At 39.5% G+C, this 23,968-nt stretch overlaps 2 protein-coding genes across 3 annotated transcripts; both read right to left on the bottom strand.

Annotated features, from left to right (window-relative positions):
• Positions 1–13,003, bottom strand: pcyt2 (phosphate cytidylyltransferase 2, ethanolamine). The gene is made up of 12 exons (XM_054779973.1): positions 12,714–13,003; positions 10,670–10,758; positions 7,003–7,164; positions 6,768–6,919; positions 5,962–6,003; positions 5,739–5,877; positions 4,931–5,013; positions 4,736–4,813; positions 4,511–4,576; positions 4,122–4,187; positions 1,129–1,217; positions 1–1,058 (listed from the first exon to the last, which is right to left on the bottom strand). The coding sequence occupies exons 1-12, from the start codon at positions 12,839–12,841 to the stop codon at positions 959–961; spliced, it is 1,194 nt and encodes a 397-aa protein (XP_054635948.1). The 5' UTR covers positions 12,842–13,003; the 3' UTR covers positions 1–958.
• Positions 13,004–14,663: 1,660 nt separating this feature from the next.
• On the bottom strand, positions 14,664–23,565 carry sirt7 (sirtuin 7). 2 transcript variants are annotated; one of them, XM_054780395.1, is made up of 10 exons: positions 23,355–23,565; positions 23,125–23,262; positions 22,192–22,296; positions 22,058–22,128; positions 21,585–21,657; positions 21,401–21,499; positions 21,080–21,316; positions 19,320–19,400; positions 19,113–19,243; positions 14,664–18,946 (listed from the first exon to the last, which is right to left on the bottom strand). In XM_054780395.1, exons 1-10 carry the CDS (start codon positions 23,457–23,459, stop codon positions 18,760–18,762), a joined length of 1,227 nt encoding a protein of 408 aa, XP_054636370.1. In that variant the 5' UTR covers positions 23,460–23,565; the 3' UTR covers positions 14,664–18,759. The 2 variants fall into 2 exon arrangements, with proteins under 2 accessions (XP_054636370.1, XP_054636372.1); XM_054780397.1 differs by having other exon boundaries at positions 19,113–19,219; positions 23,355–23,564.
• Between the last annotated feature and the right edge of the window lie 403 nt (positions 23,566–23,968).

Here is a 23,968-nt window from a genome sequence, read left to right as displayed (position 1 = left end):
TCTTTGCCACATAGCAACTTTATTACATTTTACAATTATTATTATTATTAAAGCTTGCGAACTCTTACCGGATGACATTGTCCTGCACGTTCATATTCTCCATTTAGTGACAGGAACATGCACATACTTGCTAAGAAATTATTTGCCCAACACCATCCTTTAAGGCAGGGTGTCCAAAATGTTGCCCCAGGGGCCATTTTTAGCATATTTATTGATTACATATGAAATATTTGATTAGATATTACATTAATTTGCCGCTAGAACATAAAGCTAATACCATATCTTGGCATATCATTGACATCCACTGGATTGCTTTTAGCCTCTTTAATATACAAAATGCAGCAAATCGGTTCATTTTTATCAATGTGCTCTCACTAGGAAAGGGTTGGACACCCCCGCTTTACGTTGTTAGTCTCCAACATGAAGAAAATCACTTTCTGGTAATAAAAGTCAAACTGCATACACCACATTAAAATTAGCTTACATTTGTTCTAGCTTGAGGAATGAGGCTTTACTGTATTTTGGACAAAACCTCCTGTAAATCTACATACACACAAAAACACACACACACACCTGTCAGGTAGCTGAAATCCAGTTAAAAATATCTGCTTTAAAAGACTTTTATGTATAAAATCATGTCCTCTTTTAAGATGAATGAATGAACGTCTAATAAAATACCTGGAATAAACTGTAAAAATGTAACATTCAAAGAGAACTAAGCAGTGACGTTACTTTGTCAAATTAAAGATACTATGAGGACGTGCTGTGTCATTTTAAAGAAGAAAACATATGTTTGTAAAGTAGATCTTGGATCTAGCCTAATCCCGTCTGGAGCACAGAGAGAGAAGCCACCCAGTAGCATGGAGGACATCAAGCAGCCAAAAGAGTGCATCTTCACCCTGGATCAGCTCACCTTAAGCTGTACCAGAAGGAGAGAAGCAGGAAAGTCCTGGTGTGTTTAGTCAGCGTCTTCACTCTCTTCCTCTCGCTTCTTCATAGCCTCGATCACAGCCATCTCCTTGGCCTCCTTCTTCTGGTTCCTGGCTTCAAACTGCAGCCTGGGGAGCAGAAAGGCGACGTTTAGGATGAACGTGGTAATGAAGAAGAGTGAGCAAATGATGGGATGACCTATTAGCAATGATCCTCTGCACGATGTCATCTGTCGTGAGATTGTTTCCGCTGTCAATGCTCCTGAAGATGCCTCTCTTCTTGGGCTCCTGAGACAAACACACACACAAGGTCACTCTGGAACACCTACCATTCAGCACCTACAGCAGGGGTGTCCCTAGTACTGTACAGACGCATTTGCAGCTCCTTTTTTTTTTTTTTGGCCTGTGACATACTGTAGAAATAAAATTAAACGTGAAAACAGCAAAAATGGGCATAATGTTACGAGGAAAAAGCTGCAATGTTCACTTATAACTGATAGCTTTGTCTTTTTTAGCCTTTTTATAAAAATAAATATGTACAGGGGTGTGAAAAAGTGTTTGCCCCCCTTCCCAATTTCTTAAATTTTTTGCATGTTTGTCACTTAAAAGTTTCAGATCAAACAAATGTAAATATTAGTCAATGACAACACAACTCAACACAAAATGCACTTTTTAAATGAAACTTTTTATTATTTAGGGAGAAAATAAATGCAAAGCTACATGTCCCTGTGTGAAAAAGTGATTGCCCCCTAAAGCTAATAAGTGGTTGGGCCCCCTTAGCAGCAACAACTGCAATCAAGCGTTTGTGATAACTTGCAATGAGTCTCTTCCAGCGCTGGGGAGGAATTTTGCACAATTGTTGTCATTCAGCCACATTGGAGGCTTTTCCTTTTGAAGGTCATGCCACAGCATCTCAATAGGATTCAGGTCAGGACTTGGACTAGGCCACTCCAAAGTCTTCAGCCATTCAGAGGCGGACTTGCTGGTGTGTTTTGGATTAGGGATGTCCTGATCCGCTGTATTTGTGAAGCTCGGATAGTATGGGCTTCCGCCACGAGATCAGGCCGATCCGGTTGCCGTGTCACGTTCGTAACCCGCAAGAAGAAGAAAACACACCACCACCATTCAGACATGTCCGTGGTGCAGTTAGTTTCACGTTGGACGTTGGACACTCAGGCTGGATGAGTATATTTGACTGCTTTCATGAAAGGACCATTTCACAATGCCCACTGACGACGTGCAGGTTCTGAGTGAAAAAAGACGAGAGGCACGTTTATCTTGCACCCGGCGCGTGTCAACCGTCGATTGCCATTCACAACGCATTCCAGCTTTCAAAATAAGAGCGCTCTTTGTCACATTTGTCATTGTTGTAATTGTGCAAACAAAATAAGGGTGTCATTAAAATAAGTTAACTAATAACGCGATTGGAATGACATCTCTGACTCCATTTTCCGTAATCTCAAGCATGGGCATTAGAGTTTGTTGAAGATGTTGTACAATATGTGCTGGGGCTGACATCCCATTAGAAAAGCTAGCTAAGCTACATCCACTTCAATTACTGGTCAATGACGTATTGCATCAATAAATGTAAGGATTTGGGCATTTTATTCACTAACCCAAATAGCACACACTCTATGCTGGTAAAATACAGTAAGTGGAAACGTAAAAAAAACTGAATTCTAAAAAATTGAAACAGAGAAAACGGAATTTGGGAAAAAATAAAACGAATTTCATAGGTCCCTTAGAGAGTTTGTTCAAAAAATGTTATTCTAATCACACCGCAAATTGATCGATAACCATGTCAAATGATTAGTCCTACCCTAAAAGTATTTTGCGTGCCCATTTTTTCCAATATTATCTTTCAATGGATCCTATATTGGATTAGGGAGCCGACTCTCAGAGGTTTGTTCCAAAAGCCAAACAATATTGTTGGTCATGCTGTGGAATAAAAAGCTAAATTCAGCAATACTTTGCTTGATTTATGTTTAATGCTTTGAAGAGCTCCAGTATTTTCATAACCATATTGAAATCCCACAAATTCATGTTTGTAAGAAAAGCTCAATATTATTATTAAAACAGACACAAAAAAAAAATAAAATGAAAATAAAAAACAATTGGTCCCAGATCGGATCAGAAGCCAAAAAATGTGAATCGGGACATACCTATTTTGGATCATTGTCCTGCTGCAGAACCCAAGTTGCTTTCAGCTTGAGGTCACCAACATTCTCCTTCAGCAGAATTCATGCTTCCATTTATCACAGCAAGTCTTCCAGGTCCTGAAGACCATCACACTACACTACTGGTTTTGGTTTTGGAACCGTTTTTGCCCAGTGTCTTTCTTATGGTGGAGTCATGAACACTGACCTTAACTGAGGCAAGTGAGGCCTGCACTTCTTTGGATGTTGTTGTGGGGTCTTTTGTGACCTCTTGGATGAGTCGTGGTTGCGCTCTTGGGGTCATTTTGGTTGGCCGGCCACTCCTGGGAAGGTTCACCACTGTTCCATTTGTCCATTTGTGGATATTGGCTCTCACTGTGGTTGGCTGGAGTCCCAAAGCTTTAGAAATGGCTTTAGAACCTTTTCCACACTAACTGATCTCAATTACTTTCTTTCTGGGGGGGGACAACCACTTTTTCATACAGGGCCATGTAGGTTTGAAGTAGGATTCAATATCAAGAAATTAAATATTTTTGTAGTTAGAGCATACAAAAACCTGCTTATAACCATCTAAATACAGTTTTTAACATAAAAAGAGCCCTCTACACATGAAAAGCACTCCTACAGTCACTTTTACGTTCCTATTACACAATAGAAGTGGCTCCACACATCATATATAAATATGGATATGAAAAAATATACTTTTTTTAAAAACCTTTTTACAAGTTTAAAAATATATATAATATCAAAGTGGCCCTCCTTTGATATTTCATATACTAACAAATGAAATAATAAAATAGACTACTGTAATACTTGTTGAGAAGTGATGCAAATCTCCACAAATTCTAGTCGCTGCTATTCTTAATCTGTAATGTGCAACAATGCATCATGACACTTTAGTCTAAGAGCACATTTGGCAGGATTTTGGTGCACAAACGATGTAACCTATTGACTCTATGACATTCTTACCTTGAACTGATCGCATAGACAACTTGGGACTGTCAAAGCAGTTCAACGGTTTTGATTGTGTACTCACAGCGTAAGGGTCCGAGCCATCTTTGTCAGGAAAGACTTTTGTCATGCCGTGGCAAACCACGTCCACCTGCAACAAAATAGTCCTTAAACTCGTAAGCATTGATGATATGTTATTGGGATATTACATACAGTAAATGAAAGCTTATGTGGGGGGGCTAAGGAAATGGAACAAACAATTCTTTTAACAATACTTGTCCCCAATATTGTCCAGGGCGCCACAGCTACAGTTCAGTAACTGCTGAGGTAACCAACAAAATAGGCTCCTAATGACTCACACATGGTAAGAATGATCCATGTGTCGCATTGAAGGATCAAGTGTACTTGTACGTAACCTGAAGAGCTTTGAATGATATTTGAAAAAATTGATGTTTTGCCAGTAAAGCGGCCCACCTTAAAATGATCCAAGAGGTCTTTGGTCACCGCATAGGGCGCACCGATCACCACTTCTGACACGTACTGTGCACAGGAAGACGACAAACAAATGTCTCAGCATTGCTTAGCAAGGTCATAAATACACACTGGATAGGTTGCTTTCCAACACACTCTTTGTTAGAAGTCGACACAATGTGAGACACGACGCTGTCCAAAAACACTTGGCACTGTGTGTGCAATTACCCGACAGGCCAGGACGCTCAAAGTCCTCTCATGGACGTTCATGATTGGGTAGTTCTTCCCCTTGTATCGGTTGACCTCCTGAGGAGAATCAAGTCAACGTCTACGTCCCAAACATCCAAAGGTTTCAACTCACGTCACCCGCATTTCCATCAAAGAGAGAAGAGGAGGTGAGGTCCAGTAGTTTTTTGTGGATACCTGGTCAAAGTGCAGACCCACGATGACGTAGGGTCTCTCTGCCAACTTGTAGACCATCGCCAGGAAGTCAACATGACCAATGTCTGCCAGCAGTCACCAGTCAAGGCAATAGACAGACACTTTATTTATCGCCAAGAGAGGTTCAACCAAATCAAATCAACTACTTTTGAGGGGAACGTCTGATTAGACGCTTGTTACTTCATTATATTATTATCATAAACCATGAATAATTCATTATGTCATTTTATTATTATAGAATTATATAGTGTTTTTAAATTATTTCATTATCATGATTAACATGTTTTATTAATATTAATGTTGTTTTATTATGATTATTATTGTCGCCATATAACATTTTAGATCTTAGATTTTGCTGTGCCACTCTTTTTCCTAAAAACACTTTTCCTTATTTCTTCTATTGTTTTTTCAATGTTATTATTGTTATTTTTGTATTATTATTTTTTGTATTATTATATTGCAATTATTGTTTTATTAATATTTGGTAGTAAGTTAATATTAGTAATATTATCTTTTGGCATTTTATTAGGATTATTGTAGTTGCTGTTTAAGATGCTTTTTTCCCTCTAAAAACACTTTTCTTTTATTGTTGCTTTTCTTGTATGGTAGTTTTAGTATTATCTTTTTATATGTATTATTTTATTATTATTGTTGTATTGTTATTATGGTTTTATTACTATTGTTTTATTATTATTATTATTATTGTTGCTGTATAACATGACTGATTGCTGCTACACTTTTTTTCCTAAAGACACCTTTTCTTTTTTTTGTGCTGCAGTGTTGAGGATACGGAAGAGGTCGAAAGCCCCGGCGACATAGATGATGGTGTCTCCAGGCTGAGGCTCTTTTCCTGAGGCGAACTGGATGATCTTCTGGGATGTCTGCAAGAACTGAGACACTCCGGTCCATGGACTGTGGCCTTTAGGACCCTTCCAACAAGACCAGGACCATCACTGTCATATCTCACAGTGAATGATTTTGCAGAGGTCAGTTGGACTTAAGGTGACACTCACCTTGCCAAAATTATCTGTATGCTGCTGGTAATCTGGATTATCCTGCAGAAATAAAAGCTATTATGTACTTCTTAAAAGCAGAAGTCAAACCCTAAAAGAGCCATCACACTTAATCTTTTGCCAGGAGGGGTTGCTGCAGCAAAGTCATGTTACTTGCTTTTAAATATGTACACACACACACACACACACACACACACACACAGACAAAAATAAGATATGAAAATGAAACGTCACTCCTTGTTCACTTCCACATTTTGCAATCAAGAAACAACACAGCAAAACACAAAAACAAAGAGTAAAAAAACACCAATAAAATAAAATATCAAACATGACTTTTCCACACAACTTTGTGGTAGAAAGTTTGCTCCTCCGACCCTCTCCATCCCTATGATTACCGTAAAGACTAACATATCACTAGAAAGCACAGACTCCCTCGCTTCACAAACCATTGCAAACCTCCGCTCTGCTTTGTATCAAAGTCTTTGTGGAGCTGCTGTAACGTAGTCCCTATGATTACCGTACTGACTAGTATCACTAGAAAGTGCAGAGTCTCTTCCCTTCACAAACTATTACAAACCCCCACTCTGGTTTGTATCAATGTTTTGCTGGAGCTGCTGGGACGTAGTCCCATTGATTACCGTAAAGACTGGCATACCACTAGAAAGCGCAGAGTCTCTTCCCTTCATGAACCACTGCAATCCCCCACTCTGCTTTGTATCAAAACCTCGTCTTCCTGGAGCTGCTGTGACGTAGTCCCTATGATTACTGTAAGTGGGGTCAAGCACTATTTCCAGATGGCATCTCACCATGTTGCTGTGATGTGACTTGGTCATGAGCAGCATACGTCCCACCAGGTCTGTAGTGGATACTCCCTGAGTGCGTTTACATTCCCGATAGCGTCCCGCACGCTTCACCTCTTCGTATGTGTCCTTGCCATCCACAGTAAGCGTGATGTCGTCTGCTCAAAACAAACAAAAAAATTCCAGCGTGCACGTCATGGCGGAGGATTTTGAGAGTGAGTGTGAGGTCTCAGAACGGTACCTCCATGCACGCAGAAGTCACAGTTGTACTTGTCCAGGGTCTCCAGGGTGGTGACGTATGGCGCTCCTTCCACGATCTCGTCCACCCACTTGATGGCCCGCACCATCTTATAGCGTTCTTCCTGAGTGAAGACCGGCGGGCCTTTGTGCTTGGAAATTTCCACTGTTGATGAGAGCATGGAAGCTCGTTATTCAAAACAACACCACCAGGACACCGTTTTCTATCCCACACACATAACAGTCTTATGCTTAAGAGATACACACATCACCCACAACATTAGGTAATGTTCCATTTTTGAAAGCGAACGGTAAATTCACAAAAATGACATTTATAGTTGACGGGCTAGCTCGCTGTTCAGTCTCATTTCCGGAAGGGACATCATGGGGGTGACACCCCTCTGCAAAACAGACAAGGTAGCTCGTCGACTTGGTTCAGTGTATTTTTTTTTAAATCAAAATAGTAGTCTTGGCAAAATTTTGTGTTGCTGTTGGATGTTTACAGTATCCAAGTGATACTGTACGTTTGTTGTCTTTCCCAAAAAAGCAAGGTTTAAGACAACAATGGAAGAAGCAAGTGCTGTGAACAAGAGGCAGATGGACGGCCACCTCAAGCTCTGTCCTTTGCAGTGATCATTTCACTGATGACTGCTGGAGCCGAGAATGAGGCTGTTTACAGTGATTATAGCCAAGATTTGAGCCATGTGTCAATAGTTTTTGAGGGGAAAAGAAGGGAGAGCTTGCAGACTTAAAAACATGGACTTAAGCCTCAAGACATGGAGATGAAGATTGGTCGCCTTCAAAACACAGAATGGCAAGTGTACCCTTCAATTATTGCTTTAAATCTGCTTCTTAATGAGCATAAAGAGGTCTTTTTTTCTATTCTGTCGCTGTTGCAGCCACCCCCCGCAGTAAACATACATATGGCTGTGAAAATGTTTATATAAGATGTGTAATGCTTTACAGCCTTGTCGCTATTATGGAATAGTGTTTAGAAGACATTATTCAAGATTCAAAAGTTTTGTCATATGCACAGTAAAACTGGTGGTTCTGCTATGCAATAAAATTCTTGTTCTGTTCATTCTCCCAAAAAAAGAAAGAAAACAGAAGAAAATGAATAAGAACATCAGAAACATTGATACCAATAAATTAAGCAACAACAGAAGACACATTCATACAAATAAATAAATAAATAAAGTGTTATGAGTGCTATGAGTGTGTGCGTGTGTTGCGTGCGGCGTGTGTGAGTGCTTTGTTGAGAAGCCTGATGGCCTGTGGGTAAAAGCTGTTTGCCAGCCTTGTGGTCCTGGACTTCAAACTCCTGTAGCGTCTGCCTGACGGTAGGAGTGTGAATAATGAGTGTTGTGGATGTGTGCTGTCCTTGATGAGGTTGTGTGTTCTTCGTAGGACTCTAGATTTATAAATGTCTTGCAGTGAGGGGAGGGCTGCCCCAACAATGTTCTGTGAGGTCTTGATCACCCGCTGGAGTGCCTTCCTATCACGTGTTGTACAGTTACCGTACCAAACAGTGATGGAGGCGGTAAGGACACTTTCGATGGTGCATCTGTAGAAGCAACTAAGGATTGTGGTGGACATGCCAAATTTCCTCAGTCTCCTCAGGACTCCTTGATAATTTGCTGGGAGTTGTGAGACCAGGTGAGGTCCTCGCTGATGTGTGTGCCAAGGAACTTGAAGGTTTTCACCCTCTCCACCTCAGTCTCATCAATAAACAGGGGTTTATGCAGCTCCTTTTCCCTTGTTCTTGGGTCAATGATCATCTCTTTAGTCTTATCTGTATTGAGAAGGAGATTGTTATCATGACACCAAGCTATGAGGTCCGCCACCTCTCTTCTGTATGACGTTTCAACACATGCAATTATGTAAACAAGACATGACTTACTCTCTCTTGTGGCAACTTCCACATAGTTCTTCTTGGCTTTCCCCCTCCCCAGTATACCGGTGGAATAGCATCCTTTTTTCAAAATGCGTTTATAGCGTACTTTCCAGCCAAATGCTTCTTGTAAAGGTGTTCCTTCATAGCGGTCATCAATGAAATCATCACCGCACATAACAGAACTCGAGGCGGGCGTCCATCTGTGTCTCGTTCTCTGCACTTGCTTTGCCCATTGTTGTCTTAAACCTTCCTCGTTTGGAAAAGAAAACAAACTTACAGTATCCACTTACACCATCTACCTCGAGAAGCGTTTGTTTCCTCTGCTTTCGCTGAGAGGTGTCACCCCGATGACGTCACTTCTGGAAATGAGACTGAACAGTTTATAGTTTTTTCTAGAAACTATAAACTAACTGGTTGTAATTGATAGTTTTAAATACCTACCCATGGATCTTCATTGGTGTTATTAATCATTCGGTCTATATAAAACATATGAGCTGCAATGATTGCGTTCCATGTTAGGGAGATTTAAACCACCCTTTTTTCCCCCAACAAAACAGAACAAAAGACTGCTTTTCATTCTAGGTGTTTGGTGTCAATGCTAAACAGTCGTCCCCCTCTATATCCTGGTTATAACGTCACAACCTCACTCCATTGCGATTTTTGAAAAAAAGGATTTTATTAATAAATGACTACTATTTCATGGTAAACCTATTAACAGTAAAAGAATGTTAAAAAAGCATATTTAAGCAAATTGTACTTATTCTTTGTCTAAATGAAGCATTTCCAAGCATAAAAATAGCTAAATGAACTAACTTACAAGTCAGAAGCAGCATTGTAATTGTGAATGTAGTATTCTACATTGGCCACTAGGTGTCAGTGTTTGGTAAGGCCAGACGTAATCACCAAAAAAGGCATTTATTGCAAAGTTTAAAATTCTCTCACAATAGGCACAACAGTGACATATTCATAATAATAAAAACATGGGCTACTGCTCTGAACCTCCGACGTCCTCCACAGATCTGTCCACTCGCCACTAAGGTCCCCCTAGGGAACACATTTAATGTGACACACAAAAACAGGAGTTTTATTAATGTCTTACATGGCTTATTTACTCTTATGTCTACTATATTGGGTAATACATTTAAAACAGCCATTACAATACATTGATAAGACAATAGCCACCGCAGGAAGTACGCTGTCCAGAGAAAAAACAAGGAAATGCAAATGTGTGCGTCACTGTTATCTCATTTCCTCTGAGTATATCTACTATATTGGATAGTTAGGGGTGTAAAACTGATATAGGGGTGTTATAACATGGCTAGAGGGCTCTAATAATGTTAAAAACTGTATTTAAAAAGGACCATAAAGAACGGTTTTCTACGCCATAAATACGAAAACATTAAATGTATTACTACTGAATGCTACTTCGCAGAAATTCACTTATCGCTGTCGAGTCTAGAACCAACTGACTGCGATAAACGAGGGGCCGCTGTACACTGAAATATATAAATTAATTCAGAAAGCCACATTTCTGCTTTACCTCCGTTTATTCGGGGCCCTTCATGAGTTCTTCCAGGGATTTTCCAAGTCCAACATTGTAACGCATCTTGCAAATGACGTCTAAGTACCGCAGCTGGTATTTGTGTTCAACAAAGAATTCATGTGACGTCGCTTTCCAGTGACTGAAGTCATTTCTCATGATGTGATTCAATAGCTTGAAATGTTTAAAAAAAAAATCAACTTTATTGATGAAATGTGTATTTAAATGCCATCTTACCATCTGTATGTACTCCAACAATGAGGTAATCCCCCATGCCTTTTGCTTGCCGCAACTGATTGGAGTGGCCATAGTGTACCATGTCATAACTACAAAAAGAGTAACACACAACCCCATCACTGTGGATTCATACTGAGCCGCATTTATCGTTTGACAGACAGTAAACGTTGCTGATGCCGTTTCAACTACTTTGCAATTTTAAATAACCACTTGCTATACTTTTTAATAATACATTTCTGTTCATTTTTTGCATGATTGTTTGCATGATATTGCCCAACAGCACAGTCTCTATTTGCTTTGCTAAAATATGGGCATAAAGCACAAGATCATCATCATATTATATTAACATGATATCACAAGTATGAATGTCAAAGGTTCACGGTAAAAGACATCCATTGGCAATGCAGTAAAGTTTGTTTGTACTTTGCTCTCTGCTTTCAACCCTTCAGGGACTAAACTCCAAGAAAACGTTCTTACGTTTGTAACCTAGGGATATGTTTCAAAAAAGCTTATGCTTTCTAATGTTTTGGTACGATGTTAAGTGTTAGGGCCACATTGAGAAAAAAAATTAACTCTTGAGATTTCGGAAGTCGTAAATTTACAAGAAAAAAAGTCAGAATATTACGAGACAGAATATTACGAGAATAAAGTCGAAAATTTATGAAAATAAAGTCGTACTTTTACAAGAATGAAGTCGTAAATATACAAGAAAAAACTCAGAATATTAGGAGAATAACGTCATACATTTAGTATTAAGAGAATAAAGTAAAAAATTTAGGAAAATAATGTTCAAAATTTACGGGAATCCATCCATCCATTTTCTATGCCGCTTCCCCTCATTAGGGTCGTGGGGGTACACTGGAGCCTATCTCGGGCGGGAGGCGGGGTACACACGGCAGGGCACATATAGACAAACAAACATTCACACTCACATTGTGTGACACACAAATTTTACAAAAATAAAGTCGTATGTTTAGGAGAATAAAGTTGTAATATTACGAAAGTAAAGTCATACGTTTACAAGAATAAAGTCGCAATATTACGAAAGTAAAGTTGTAAGTTTTCGAGAATAAAGTCGTAATATTACAAGAACCATATTACATTACACCGTGGCGGAAATTTATGAGAATAACGTTGCACATTTCCGAGAAAAAAAATCGTATACATAATATTACAAAAATAAAGTTGCAAATTAACGAGAATAAAGTTGTAAATTTTTTAGAATAAATAAAGTTACCAGTTTTGTTCTCGTAATATTATGAGTTTTTAACGATAAATTTACAACTTTATTCTCAAAATCTCAGATGATTTATTTTTCCTCAATGTGGCCCAAATACTAATAATCGTATTTAGGACCACTGGTTTTGGTGTAAAAGTGCAGTTTGCTTTTCATATAAAAATATATGATTAAAAGGTCTTGTCAGTCAGTTTGAATCTTTCCTATCAAAGCTTAGAGCACAGATTGTGTCGGTAATAAATGTTATATATCTTTATATATGATATCTCCATTACAAACACCGACAGTTATTAGTCATGTACTGTATAGCTCTGAGCCACAATTATAATACGTATATAATAAATATCAGCATTCATGTGAAAATATATCTCTGTCCAAACCAGGGGTGTCCAAACTTTTTTACAAAAAGTTGGTCATAAAGTTTGGAGGAACTGTAGTATTTTAATGATAGAGATTGTAAATATGTTATTAAATTGCCTTCCGGCACTCAGCCATGTACTGAAACTGAATACCAGTGTTGCGTAATGCGACACAATGTAATAGGATTTTTTTTTAAACAATAACACGTTTTAAAGACACGTCAAGCTTTAACAATAGTAATCAATACGGTCACGATGAGATGAGTTACTTTACGTAATACTACTACCAGTAGTAGTCATTGCCAACATAGCCAAGCAGTTAGCGTTAGCATGTTAGCCAAACATGAGTTGCTGATGTATGTACTAAATAGCCCGATGTGTCCTAACAACCCAGCAATGCGTGTTTAATTAACATGAATTAAAAACATAGAACGCATACGGTACATACCAGCCGTCGCACCACAACCGGACAACACGCTTCCTTTTCTCGGGGCTGCAATGCGAACTAGCCGGACTCTTCTTCCGGTCGCCTCCGCCCAGCTGCTCGTCCGCGGCGTGGTGGCCATTTTTGATCATGGTTACCGTATTTTCACACAAACAAATGAGCTGTAATGTGCGTTACAAGGGCACTTAATCCGGTTTCAACGGTGATTACCCACACTGCGTCCTCTGCACCGTCGGACTACGACAGAGACGTCACTCGACCCGCCACCGCCTCCAAGTACGCCTGATCTGCCACGTGATTAAAGCAGCCAATAGAAATGCAGTAAAAATCTGCTGAGACACATCTGATCACCGCAATTTCCCCACATTTTACTTTCAGAAAAGGTGGGTGGCAGGAAGTAATTCCCTTATTTTTGAACACATTTTCCTTTATTTTGGGGAAAATTTTCCACATATTTTACGGAATATTTGCCTCTTATTTTCTGTGTGGGAAAATTATCCTTGTTTTCTGTGGGTAAAAAAAATTTTGTACTCGTTTTCTGGGGAAAAAACACTTTCTCAAAAAAATCCACGTATAAAAAAAAAAAAGGTCATTAAAAAATTACATTGATTTTTTGGGAAAATTTTTTAATTTGTTTTTGGGAAAAAAAATTAAAAAAAATAAATTTATTTTAAAAATTGCACAAAAAAAATTCAATTTATTTTCGGGGGGTGGGGAATCCACTTTTTTGAGTTATTAAAAAAAAAATCGATTCTCATTCTCATTTTTCACATCCATTTATTTTCTGGGGGGAAAAATTCAGTTATTTAAAAAAAAATCCTTTTATTTTCTGGGAAAAAATGTTGGACTTCTTTTCTGGGGGGAGGAAAGACATTTTTATCTGGAATAAAATTCTACACATTTTCTGGGGGGAAAAAAGGTCCACCTATTTAAAAAAAATATATATATCATTAAAAAGTCTTTATTTTCTGGGGAAAAAAAACCCGCAACCCTAATGAGGAGAAGCGGCATAGAACTTTTTTTCTACCCCCCAAAAAAATTCGACTAATTTAAAAATAATTCTCATTTTTTTTAAAATCTATTTAGTTTCTTGGGGGAAAATTCAGTTATTAAAAAAAAAAATCTCATTTATTTTCTGGGAAAAATGTTTGACGTGTGTTCTGGGGGGGGAGGAACATTTTTTTTCTGGAAAAAAAAAAATTGTACTCATCAAAACTTCCACTTTTTCGTAAGTTGTAAATTTATGTCTATTCTCGCAAAAAAAAACCCTAGTAATATTACGAGTATAAAATTGTACATTTAGGAGAATAAAGTTGTACATTTACGAGAATAAAGTCATACATTTAGGAAAATAAAGTCGTAAATTTCTCAGAATAAAGTTGTACATTTATGAGAAAAACTAGTAATATTAGGGGAATAAAATCGTACATTTACGAGAATAAATTTTGTAATGTTACAAAAATAAAAGTTGTAAATTTCTCAGAATAAAGTCGTACATTTATGAAAAAACTAGTACTATTACGGGAATAAAATCGTACATTTAGGAGAATAAAGTCGTACATTTCCGGGAAAAAAGTCGTACTTTTCCGAGGATAAAGTTATACATTTCTGAGAATAAAGTCATACAGTTACGGGAATCAAGTCATAAATTTACGAGAATAAAGCCGTACATTTACGAGAATGAAATCGTACATTTACAAAAATAAAGTCTTGAATTTACGAGAATAAATCTTGTAATGTTACAAAAATAAAGTCGTAAATTTCTCACAATAAAGTCGTACATTTATTACGAGAAAAAACTAATAATATTATGAGAATAAAGTTGTACATTTACGAGAGAATAAAGTCGCACATTTACGAGAATAAATCTTGTAATGTTACGAAAATAAAGTCGTAAATTTTTTTAGAATAAAGCCGTACATTTATGAGAAAAAACTAGTAATATTACGGGAATAAAGTCATACATTTACGGGAATCAAATCGTACATTTAGGAGAATAAAGTCATACATTTAGGAGAATAAAGTCGTACATTTACGGGAATCAAATCGTACATTTAGGAGATTAAAGTCGTACATTTATGAGAATAAAGTCTTACAAGAATAAAGTTGTAAATTTACGAAAAAAAAATTAGTAATATTATGGGAATAAAATCGTACATTTATCAGAATAGACTCGTACATTTAAGAGAATAAAGTCGTACATTTCCGGGAATCAAATCGTACATTTAGGAGAATAAAGTCGTACATTTAGGAGAATAAAGTCGAACATTTACGGGAATCAAATCGTACATTTAGGAGATTAAAGTCGTACATTTATGAGAATAAAGTCTTATGAGAATAAAGTTGTAAATTTACGAAAAAAAAATAGTAATATTATGGGAATAAAATCGTACATTTATCAGAATAGACTCGTACATTTAGGAGAATAACGTCGTACATTTCCCAGAATAAAGTCATGCTTTTCCGGGAATCAAATCGTACATTTATTAGAATAAAGTCGTACATTTATTAGAATAAAGTCGTACATTTACTAGAATAAAGTCGTACACAAAAAACTTTACAAGAACAAAGTCGAAACTTTACAAAAACAAAGTCGAAAATGTACGAGAATAAAGTTGTAAATTCACAAAAATAAAGTCGTAGGTTTAGGAGAATTAAGACGTAATATTATGAAAGTAACATCGTAAGTCAAAAAAAAAAAAACTTTTTTGTCTAGAAAAAATGTTTTCACTTTTTGCTGGGGAAAAAAAATCCACGTTTTTATACTCCATTTTTAAAATGTATTGTATACTGACATCAAAAACCATTACTTGACTTAACAAAATTCAAGTAAATTTCATGCCACACTTTTCTTATTGAAATGAAATCGGAGTAGAAGTCAATCGAAAATGTGCTGTTGTCAGTGTCTTCAGAGTTATGTACTTATTTACTGTATTTATTGTAAAAATACTGAACATTATCAAAAGTAAAAAATGTGTCCCTTCCAGAGGACAAAAAAAGGTTACATGTATATTAGGATGTATACTGACCATTTGGGGCTAGATAATGTACAGTATCTCAAGTACATGATCCGTACATTATTGTCTCCACAAAAAGCACTTTCTATTCTGTCTTTATTGCTCACAATTTTAGCAATGGTGCTCAACAATCGCTGTGTGTGGTTACTTTGGCCCCTTGTAACCTTTGACAAATGTGCACAATGTTGCCACCTTCCTGAGACTAAAAGTTCTTTAACACCACATCAGTAAACTGCAAACATTCTGTCAGCAAGAACAAATGCAAACAAAAGAAAAATTCAAACTCTGCAATGAAACTTCATGTAGAAATCAAATGTAAACAAATAGTCGTTCTTATACTGACAGCAGAGTGTTGGTCTGAGAGCTGAGGAAATATAAAGTAGTGACAATGTCAATGCTGACATGGTAACACCTAGCATAATAATGCTAAGTGTTTATATATGTGTCTACCTATGAAAATGGCATGCTACTATGCTTATGTTAGCATGTTAGCAATGCTGCGCAAGTTGGCAATTACACCATCATTTGCATGACAAACAAAAAAGGTCTATTGCAAATCAAGAGCCAGCGGCAACACTGAGCTGCCAATTCCAGTGGAACCCGTTTATGTCGACACCCCTCAGACTGGCTGGCTGGCTGACGTGGGAATAAACTGTTGTTGACGTAACCGACGCCAACCGTTGCTCGCACGTTACTTGACTTTGTACAGAGACATGCAGAGAATAATAGTCATAATAAAAACAAGCTTGTTGACATGGTGTTCGTCCATTTGTGCATATTTTTATTGAGATTCTTGCTTTTTCATGATATTTTATGCTCTTATCTAACTCATTTCCTTGCACATCTTGACCACAATGACAATAACGTTTTTGTACATGCGCAACGCTTTCTTCTAAAAAAAACAAAATAAATAAATGTTAGCATTTTCTTTGCTGAAAAACGTGCAATTCAGGTTGATACCGCCATGCTTTTACCTTGAAGCTCATTTTGCACTGAACAGGAAGTCAGTGTGTGTGCGTGTGTAATTAGATAGGATGATGAAGTTACAATGACGACAACATGTTGACATAAACCGACCTATTTTTCCATAGAAAGGGACTCTTTGGCGCTCACATTTTATGTTGACAAAAGCGATCCACCGCATATGTCGACCTAAGCGGGCACTTTTTAGGAATAATAAGAACAGGGAGGACCAGGCCTTGATGAGTTGGTCAACTTAAATGGGTGGGCCACATAAACTGTGTGTCGACATAAACAGGTCGTAAATGGGTTGTGGACGTAACACGGGTGGTCGAGGTAGACGGGTTGTCAACATTGACAGGTTTGCAATGTAGACGGGTTGTGGACATAAACAGGTGTTCGAGGTAGACGGGTTGTCAACAAAAACGGGTTGTCAGCATAAAAGGGTTGGCGTAGCTGGGTCGTCAACATAAACAGGTTTTTCAATGTAGACAGGTGATTGATGTCGACGGGTCGTGGATGTAAACGGATGGTCGAGGAAGACGGGTTGTTAAAATAAACAAAGACAAATAGTCAACAAACAGGACGTCATACATGGGTTGCCAACATTGCTGGGCTGTCGACATACAGCACATGGGTTGTAGTAGATGTGTTGTCGACATAAGCGGGTTGTCAACATAAACAAGTTTTCAATGTAGACAGATTGTTGAAGTAGACGGGTTGTCAACATAAACGGGTTATCGGCACAAACAGGTTTTCAATGCAGACAAGTTGTCGCCGTAGACAGGTTGTGGACGTAAACGGGTTGTCACCCTAAACAGGTTATCGTAAGTGGGTTGTCGGCTTACAAGTTTTCAATGTGGACGCGTTGTCGATGTAGACGGGTTGTCAACATTGAAAGGTTTGCAAAGTAGACGGGTTGTGGACAAACGGGTGGTCGAGGTAGACGGGTTGTCAACAAAATAGGGTTGTTAACATAAAGGGATGGTCAGAGATGGGTTGTCAACGGGTTGTCGCCAAACAGGCTACCGTAGATAGGTTGTCAATACAAACGGTTTGTCATGGATGGGTTGTCAACCTAAATGGGTTGTCAACATAAACGGGTTGTGGTAGATATGTTGTCAACGTAGATGGGTTGTCAACATAACCAGGTTGTGGTAGATGGGTGGTCAACGTAAATGGGTTGTCAACATAACCAGGTTGTGGTAGATGGGTTTCCAACGTGAATAGGTTGTCAACATAACCAGGTTTTGGTAGATGGGTTGTCAACGTAAATGGGTTGTCAACATAACTTGTTTGTCGTAGATGGGTTGTCAACGTAAATGGGTTGTCAACATAACCAGGTTGTGGTAGATGGGTTTCCAACGTGAATAGGTTGTCAACATAACCAGGTTGTGGTAGATGGGTTGTCAACGTAAATGGGTTGTCAACATAACCTGTTTGTCGTAGATGGGTTGTCAACGTAAATGGGTTGTCAACATAACCTGTTTGTCGTAGATGGGTTGTCAACGTAAATGGGTTGTCAACATAAACGGGTTGTGGTAGAAGGGTTGTCAATGTAAATGGGTTGTCAACATAACCAGGTTGTGGTAGATGGGTTGTCAACGTAAATGGGTTGTCAACATAAACGGGTTGCCATAGATGGGTTGTAAACACAAACGGGTTGCCGTAGATGGGTTGTCAACATAATTGGGCTGTCCGTGCAGACGGGTTGCCAACATAAGCGGGTTCCAGTGTAGTTTGTTGCCGTTGTCTTCCATGTGGACAAAGCGGGTAGTGCACCAGAAGCAGGGGGGTGGAATGATTATACAACATAAACATCTTCACTCATTCCTACCAAGAAGTGTCTGGTCAAGGTGACACATGTCCGCCAATATTCTAAACACACGCTATCGTTTGGAAAAGCGTAAAAAGAAGTGAGCCCGTGATGGGCGTATGTAAACCAAGTACCTGCTGCATGCGTTTGTTCCATAAATAAGTCATTGTGCTACGTTACATCACATTACTATGCATGACATCAATGAAGCACCTCAGCTTGTCCGATTCGTCATCGTAACGTCCTTAATTCACCTCTAGGCGGCTTTCTTCTTCTTCTTCCTTCCTTTGCCGTAGCCTCTTCCAAACCAGCCCCCCTGCACTTCCTGGCTTCCTGCCGGCCTGTCGGGTTCGCCCGCGTGGGCGGCGATGAGTGCACGGGTGTGGCTGTGCTCATCCTCAGGCGTGAGAGGCGTGGCGAGACTGAAGATTGGGTCCTCTGTCCTGAAGAGACAACCCGCACTTCATCTCACCGAAGACATTTGCCTTTTCACATTTTTTTTTCCACAACGTGTTTTCTCGTGCGTTTGCCGAGACCTATGATATATTATCTCACGGCATCCATCTTCAGCTCGAGAGCTTACACGCTAGTGTTCTCCCTCAGACGCACCTGTTGTAAACGGGAACCTGGAGACGAAGCTCCTTCATGAGGAGACGCATGACATCGTCGCACTTTGCGTTGATTTTCAGCACAGCCAGGTCGTCTTTTGGCGTCCACTGAGTGAGACGATCACAAGCACACTTCAACATCGATGACATTAAACTGTCACACAATAACTGCAAAAAAATATCTCAATAAATTTAAAAAAACACACACCTGGAGGTTAATAATGTACAGTTGGGGTCTATTCTTTGCTGGTCGGTTCATGCACCACAAACAGGCGTATTTCTTCAGCACCTGCAGAGATAAACAGCCAGAAAATACATAATTCACCATAAGTGTGTAATATTACTATTTTAATGTAATTGTTATATACAAATATATCAAATAACATTTTCTGTGATACGAAAAACATAATAGATGTGTGTATTTTGTTAGTTGCTATGGTAGAATCCAGGTTAATGCTGCGATGCTTTTATTTTGCAGTGAACAGGAAGTCACTGTGTGCATGTTTTAATGCTGCCGCTTAGTGGTAACCATTAGTTAACAATACTACAACACATGTCAACATAAACCGACTGAAGCGGGTTGAACCGTGTTGTTACGCTGCTTGGGGCCATGAAGGAAATATGGATGATATATTTTCATTTCTCCATTTGCGTGACAAGGAAACACACACACACGTGTATGAGAAATTACATCATGGAAGGAGTAGTTAGCATTTCTTGCCCTTGCTTAGCTCTCAAGGTAGCATATTGTAATAGACATGTTGCTACTAGGATACGGCCGATGCGATACAGTATTGGTATCGATGTATTGGAACTTGCAGCTTCCACCTGAGGAGATTTCCGATCCGTGAGCCACGCCCATGCTTTGATGCTGCCATCAAACTAGCTCGAAGAATATCAGCAAATGTAGCTACAAGGACATCAGCAAACATAGCCAAAAGAGTATCAGCCAATGTATCTACAATATCAGCTAACACAGACAAAAAAGCATCAGCATACATAGATAGATGATTATCAGCTAACGTCGGCAGAATAATATCAAACTAGGCAAAAGAGTATCAGCCAGCCAACATAGCTAGAAGAATATCAGCAAACATATCCAAAAGAGTATCAGCAAATGCAGCAAAAAAAAAAAAGAAAAAAACAAAATGTAGCTAGAAGAATATCAGCAAACATATCCAAAAGAGTATCAGCCAATGTAGCTACTAAAATATCGGCAAATGTAGCCAAGATCATCACAAACCTAGGTAGACCAAAATCAGCAAACATATTTAAACGAGTATCAGCAGACATAGCTAGAAGAATATCAGCAAACATATCCAAAAGAGTATCAGCAAACGCAGCTAAAAAAAAGAAAAAAAAAAGCAAATGTAGCTAGAAGAATATCAGCAAACATATCCAAAAGAGTATCAGCCAATGTAGCTACAAGAATATCGGCAAATGTAGCCAAGAGCATCACAAACTTAGGTAGACCAAAATCAGCAAACATATCCAAACGAGTATCAGCAGACATAGCTAGAAGAATATCAGCAAACATAGCCACAGGAGATCACCAGACGTGGCTAGAAGAATATCAGCAAACATAGCCACACAATCACTGCAGCTGTCTTCCACACAAACACAAGCACACTGCTCGATGCCTTCATGGTCACACAAAACAAACAAACTCTTAACACTACACAAAACATCTGGGTGGCTCAAGAAATATGTATAAATAAATACATTTTAAAAATAAAATCACACTTTCCTGTAGAAAGGAGTTTTAAAATCAACAATAATAATATAGCGACCCAATGTTAAAGAGTTCTGTGTTGTCCGACTCTCTGTGAAGCCGTGAACGCATCAGGCTGAGCGCTCGTGTGCGAGACAGCTACGTTTGCTGATATTCTTTGTGATCCATTTTTCTCCCTTTTGTCCAAATTCAGGTATCTGGATCAGGATTGGACGTGAATAGTTGAAGGACCCTACCTTCAAACTCGACCCTAAGCAAAGGATCACGTCGGCCATCTTGGCCGCCTCCGTGGCTCCCTTCCAGTTCAAAGGTTGCTCCAGGGTTCCTCGCTCCCCAAAGTGCACGATGGTGTCCCTGAGCTCGTTGCCGCAGTGCGAGCACCTGCGTCCCGTGCCGTGGCGGTGCAGCGATGTTCGCTCCGTCACGTCAAACAAACGCACGTACTCCCTGACCGGAGAACAGGATGTACACACCTGGAGGACGGAGACACGTCGGTAGATTGTACTTCAGTAATGAAACCAGCTTCAGTAGTGTGTGTGTGTGTGTGTGTGTGTCACCTCAATGAACATGTTTCCATGAAGCTCAGACAGGGCGTGTCTGGGAAGACCGCTACGTAGATGGAGGCCATCACAGTTCTGAGACACAACATGCCTCACCTTTCCAAACACACACAGCATATTACATGTAAACATGTACAGCATATATTGTATGAATGTTACAGTAAACGTAGGGCCAACAAACCAGCATGTCCTTATAAAGCTTCCTGATGCACATGTGTGTCAGCGTGGGCTCTGCTTTACTCAGGTCTGAAGAGCTGCACGGAAAAGAGCCACAAGTCAAGTGACGATGAACTTTTCTACTCTAATTCCTTTGAGGTTGTTCGGGTATTATTCTACATTATAATAGATAAGTCAATTATCCCAGGTCCTTTCCAATAGCAACAAAGCATTAGAGGGGAAGCAGTCGTAAAGAAGAGGGTCCGGTGTCACGTATAGCCAAAAGCGGGTACTCTGGCCATGAGTGGTTCGGATGCAGCGGGGTCGCCTCTGCACAACTACGGCTGTGAATACCTGGGTGAGTTCCCCTCGACCCTGACTTAGAGGTTCTTATCACTCAACGGGGGAGATTTACCCCTGTAAAACGGAGTAGTCAGGTAGGGAGGTGCGCCTGCTTCATACATGAGGGAGCAAGGGTCTTGCACCACCTGACCTCACCTGATCGCACGGCCCTTCTGCAGCTGTGTCCAAACACCATTGGGACCTCTGTAGTCGGGGATGGAAGCGGCCTAAAATAAAAAAAGACACTGTTAGCTCGCTAAAAAGGAACCATCAGAGTGTGTCTGGCTCACCGTACTGATTCCAGCGCCTGTGTAAACCACCAAGTGTTTGGCTTGCTGGACCGCCATCGCCAGCTGCCTCACCTTCCTCTTCAGCTCCTCTGCATCGTCAAACACCTGCAAGTGCAAACAATTAGCAAGTTACTCCTTATTTTATGCTCTTCGTGAGAAAACTAGAGAAGCACTCAAAGAGCGTAGACCTCCGCCAAGCGCCTTTGTTCCCCCCATTTTGTGATTCACACCAAAAACATCTAGTCCACTAGGGTGCTGCCATCAATCGATCAAAGCATGAACAGGCAGAAAAAGTTGAGCCAACAGTGCAATTAAGTTGCCAATTGCAACAAAAGACGCAGATGGTGGCTTTGAAATTCCATCACGGGCCAAACTGTTGTCCCCGTCATGACCAAAGATGTTTTATTCTGCTTTCCTGAGGTGGTTTTGGGGACGGAACACATGATTTGTTCTGCAATCCAACTGCCCGAGGCCTTGCATAGCTTTAAGGTAAATTATTCTAATAATTAGATGTTTGTATTATGATGTTTATATAATTTACATATATTATTAATCATTTCATATTTGATATCATTTCTTTTATGTAATTACTTTTATGTGTATATAACATAACACAAAAGTCCACAAAAACGCTAAAAGAAATACTCCCATCGACTTCCCATCGTCTCCTATCATTATTTGTGCAACAAAGAAATCACGTTGCCAACTTTATATAACCCTTTAACAACAACCACAGTTGAAAACAATGGACCGTATATCAAAATAAGTAAAATGCAGGGAAACGAAACACAGAAACAATGAAATGTAAGAAACACCTTCTAAAACATAAAAAGGTTATACAGAATATAAAAAAAGCATTTAGTGTTGAAGCGGTGGGAAACGCAGTTTGTTCGTTGTGCCGCGGAGATGAGCTAACAGGTTAGCAAGACTGACCTCTTCCTGCTTTCTCTTGAGTTCATTTCTGCGTGTTTGTCTTTTCCAGAACTCGTCCACAGTGTCTCTGTGCAGAAGAAGCACCGAGGCTTCCTCCTCCGATCTCTCAGCTTCTGCTTTCTTCAGAATCCGTCCTACCTGAAAGCGTACATGACCATGAACACCATAAATTAACATTAGCTACACTTTCTTTTCCTTGCCGCTGGTGTCCTTTTTTTATTTGAGCTTACCAGCCGAATGACTTCCCTCTCACGTTCTCGTTGGAGTATCTTGGCTTTTTCTAATGCTTTTCTCTCCGTCCTGGAAGAACCATCGAGGTTTGTCTGGTTAGCCATCCCGTGTTTAACATCTGAGTAGTGGGTGCCTTTTCAAAACAAAGCTCGTTCTCCCAACCGGGTGTTGCTGGGAGGTTACACGCGGGTAGCGCCCCCTGCTGCTGGGAGGCCGCACACGTCCATCGAGTGACTCGCACTGAAAATTCAAAGGACGTGGGAGGACACTTTCATATACTGTATATTTTTAAATATTTTGTAAGGGTATATATAGTTGTTTTTTTTGGGTTTTTTTAGCTATTATCAACTTTTAAAACCTTTACATTACTATTTGGCTCTATTTTCTCCTCATTTTTGCAATTTAATTTCATTTCTGCAATGTGCGGGAGAACATCCATCTTCTTCCGTTTATCCGAGGTGGGGTCAAAGTCTACCCAGGGAAACCCAGACCTCCCTCTCCCCAGCTACTTTGTCCAGCTCCTCCTGGTGGATCTTGAGGCGTTCCCAGACCCAGACATAGTATCTCCAACATGTCCCACGTCTTCCCCTAGGAGGCGTCCTGGAGCTGACCA

Source organism: Dunckerocampus dactyliophorus, chromosome 6 (assembly GCF_027744805.1).
Source record: "Dunckerocampus dactyliophorus isolate RoL2022-P2 chromosome 6, RoL_Ddac_1.1, whole genome shotgun sequence".
NCBI classification, from domain to species: domain Eukaryota; kingdom Metazoa; phylum Chordata; class Actinopteri; order Syngnathiformes; family Syngnathidae; genus Dunckerocampus; species Dunckerocampus dactyliophorus.
Note: the sequence above shows the minus strand (reverse complement) of the source record. Positions and strands in the feature narration are given on the sequence as shown.

What these genes read in the sequence shown, in the direction of transcription:
- pcyt2 (XM_054779973.1), bottom strand. Translation starts at nt 12,841, where the DNA reads ATGATCAAAAATGGCCACCACGCCGCGGACGAGCAGCTGGGCGGAGGC. An exon ending in CGGTTGTGGTGCGACGGCTG is followed by an intron (nt 10,759 to 12,713) that starts GTATGTACCGTA and finishes CTCTTTTTGTAG; the next exon opens with TTATGACATGGTACACTATG. An exon ending in TGAGCGTCCTGGCCTGTCGG is followed by an intron (nt 4,577 to 4,735) that starts GTAATTGCACAC and finishes TCCTGTGCACAG; the next exon opens with TACGTGTCAGAAGTGGTGAT.
- sirt7 (XM_054780395.1), bottom strand. Translation starts at nt 23,459, where the DNA reads ATGGCTAACCAGACAAACCTCGATGGTTCTTCCAGGACGGAGAGAAAA. An exon ending in AGCTTTATAAGGACATGCTG is followed by an intron (nt 21,500 to 21,584) that starts GTTTGTTGGCCC and finishes GTGTTTGGAAAG; the next exon opens with GTGAGGCATGTTGTGTCTCA. An exon ending in ATGGAAACATGTTCATTGAG is followed by an intron (nt 21,317 to 21,400) that starts GTGACACACACA and finishes TCCGTCCTCCAG; the next exon opens with GTGTGTACATCCTGTTCTCC.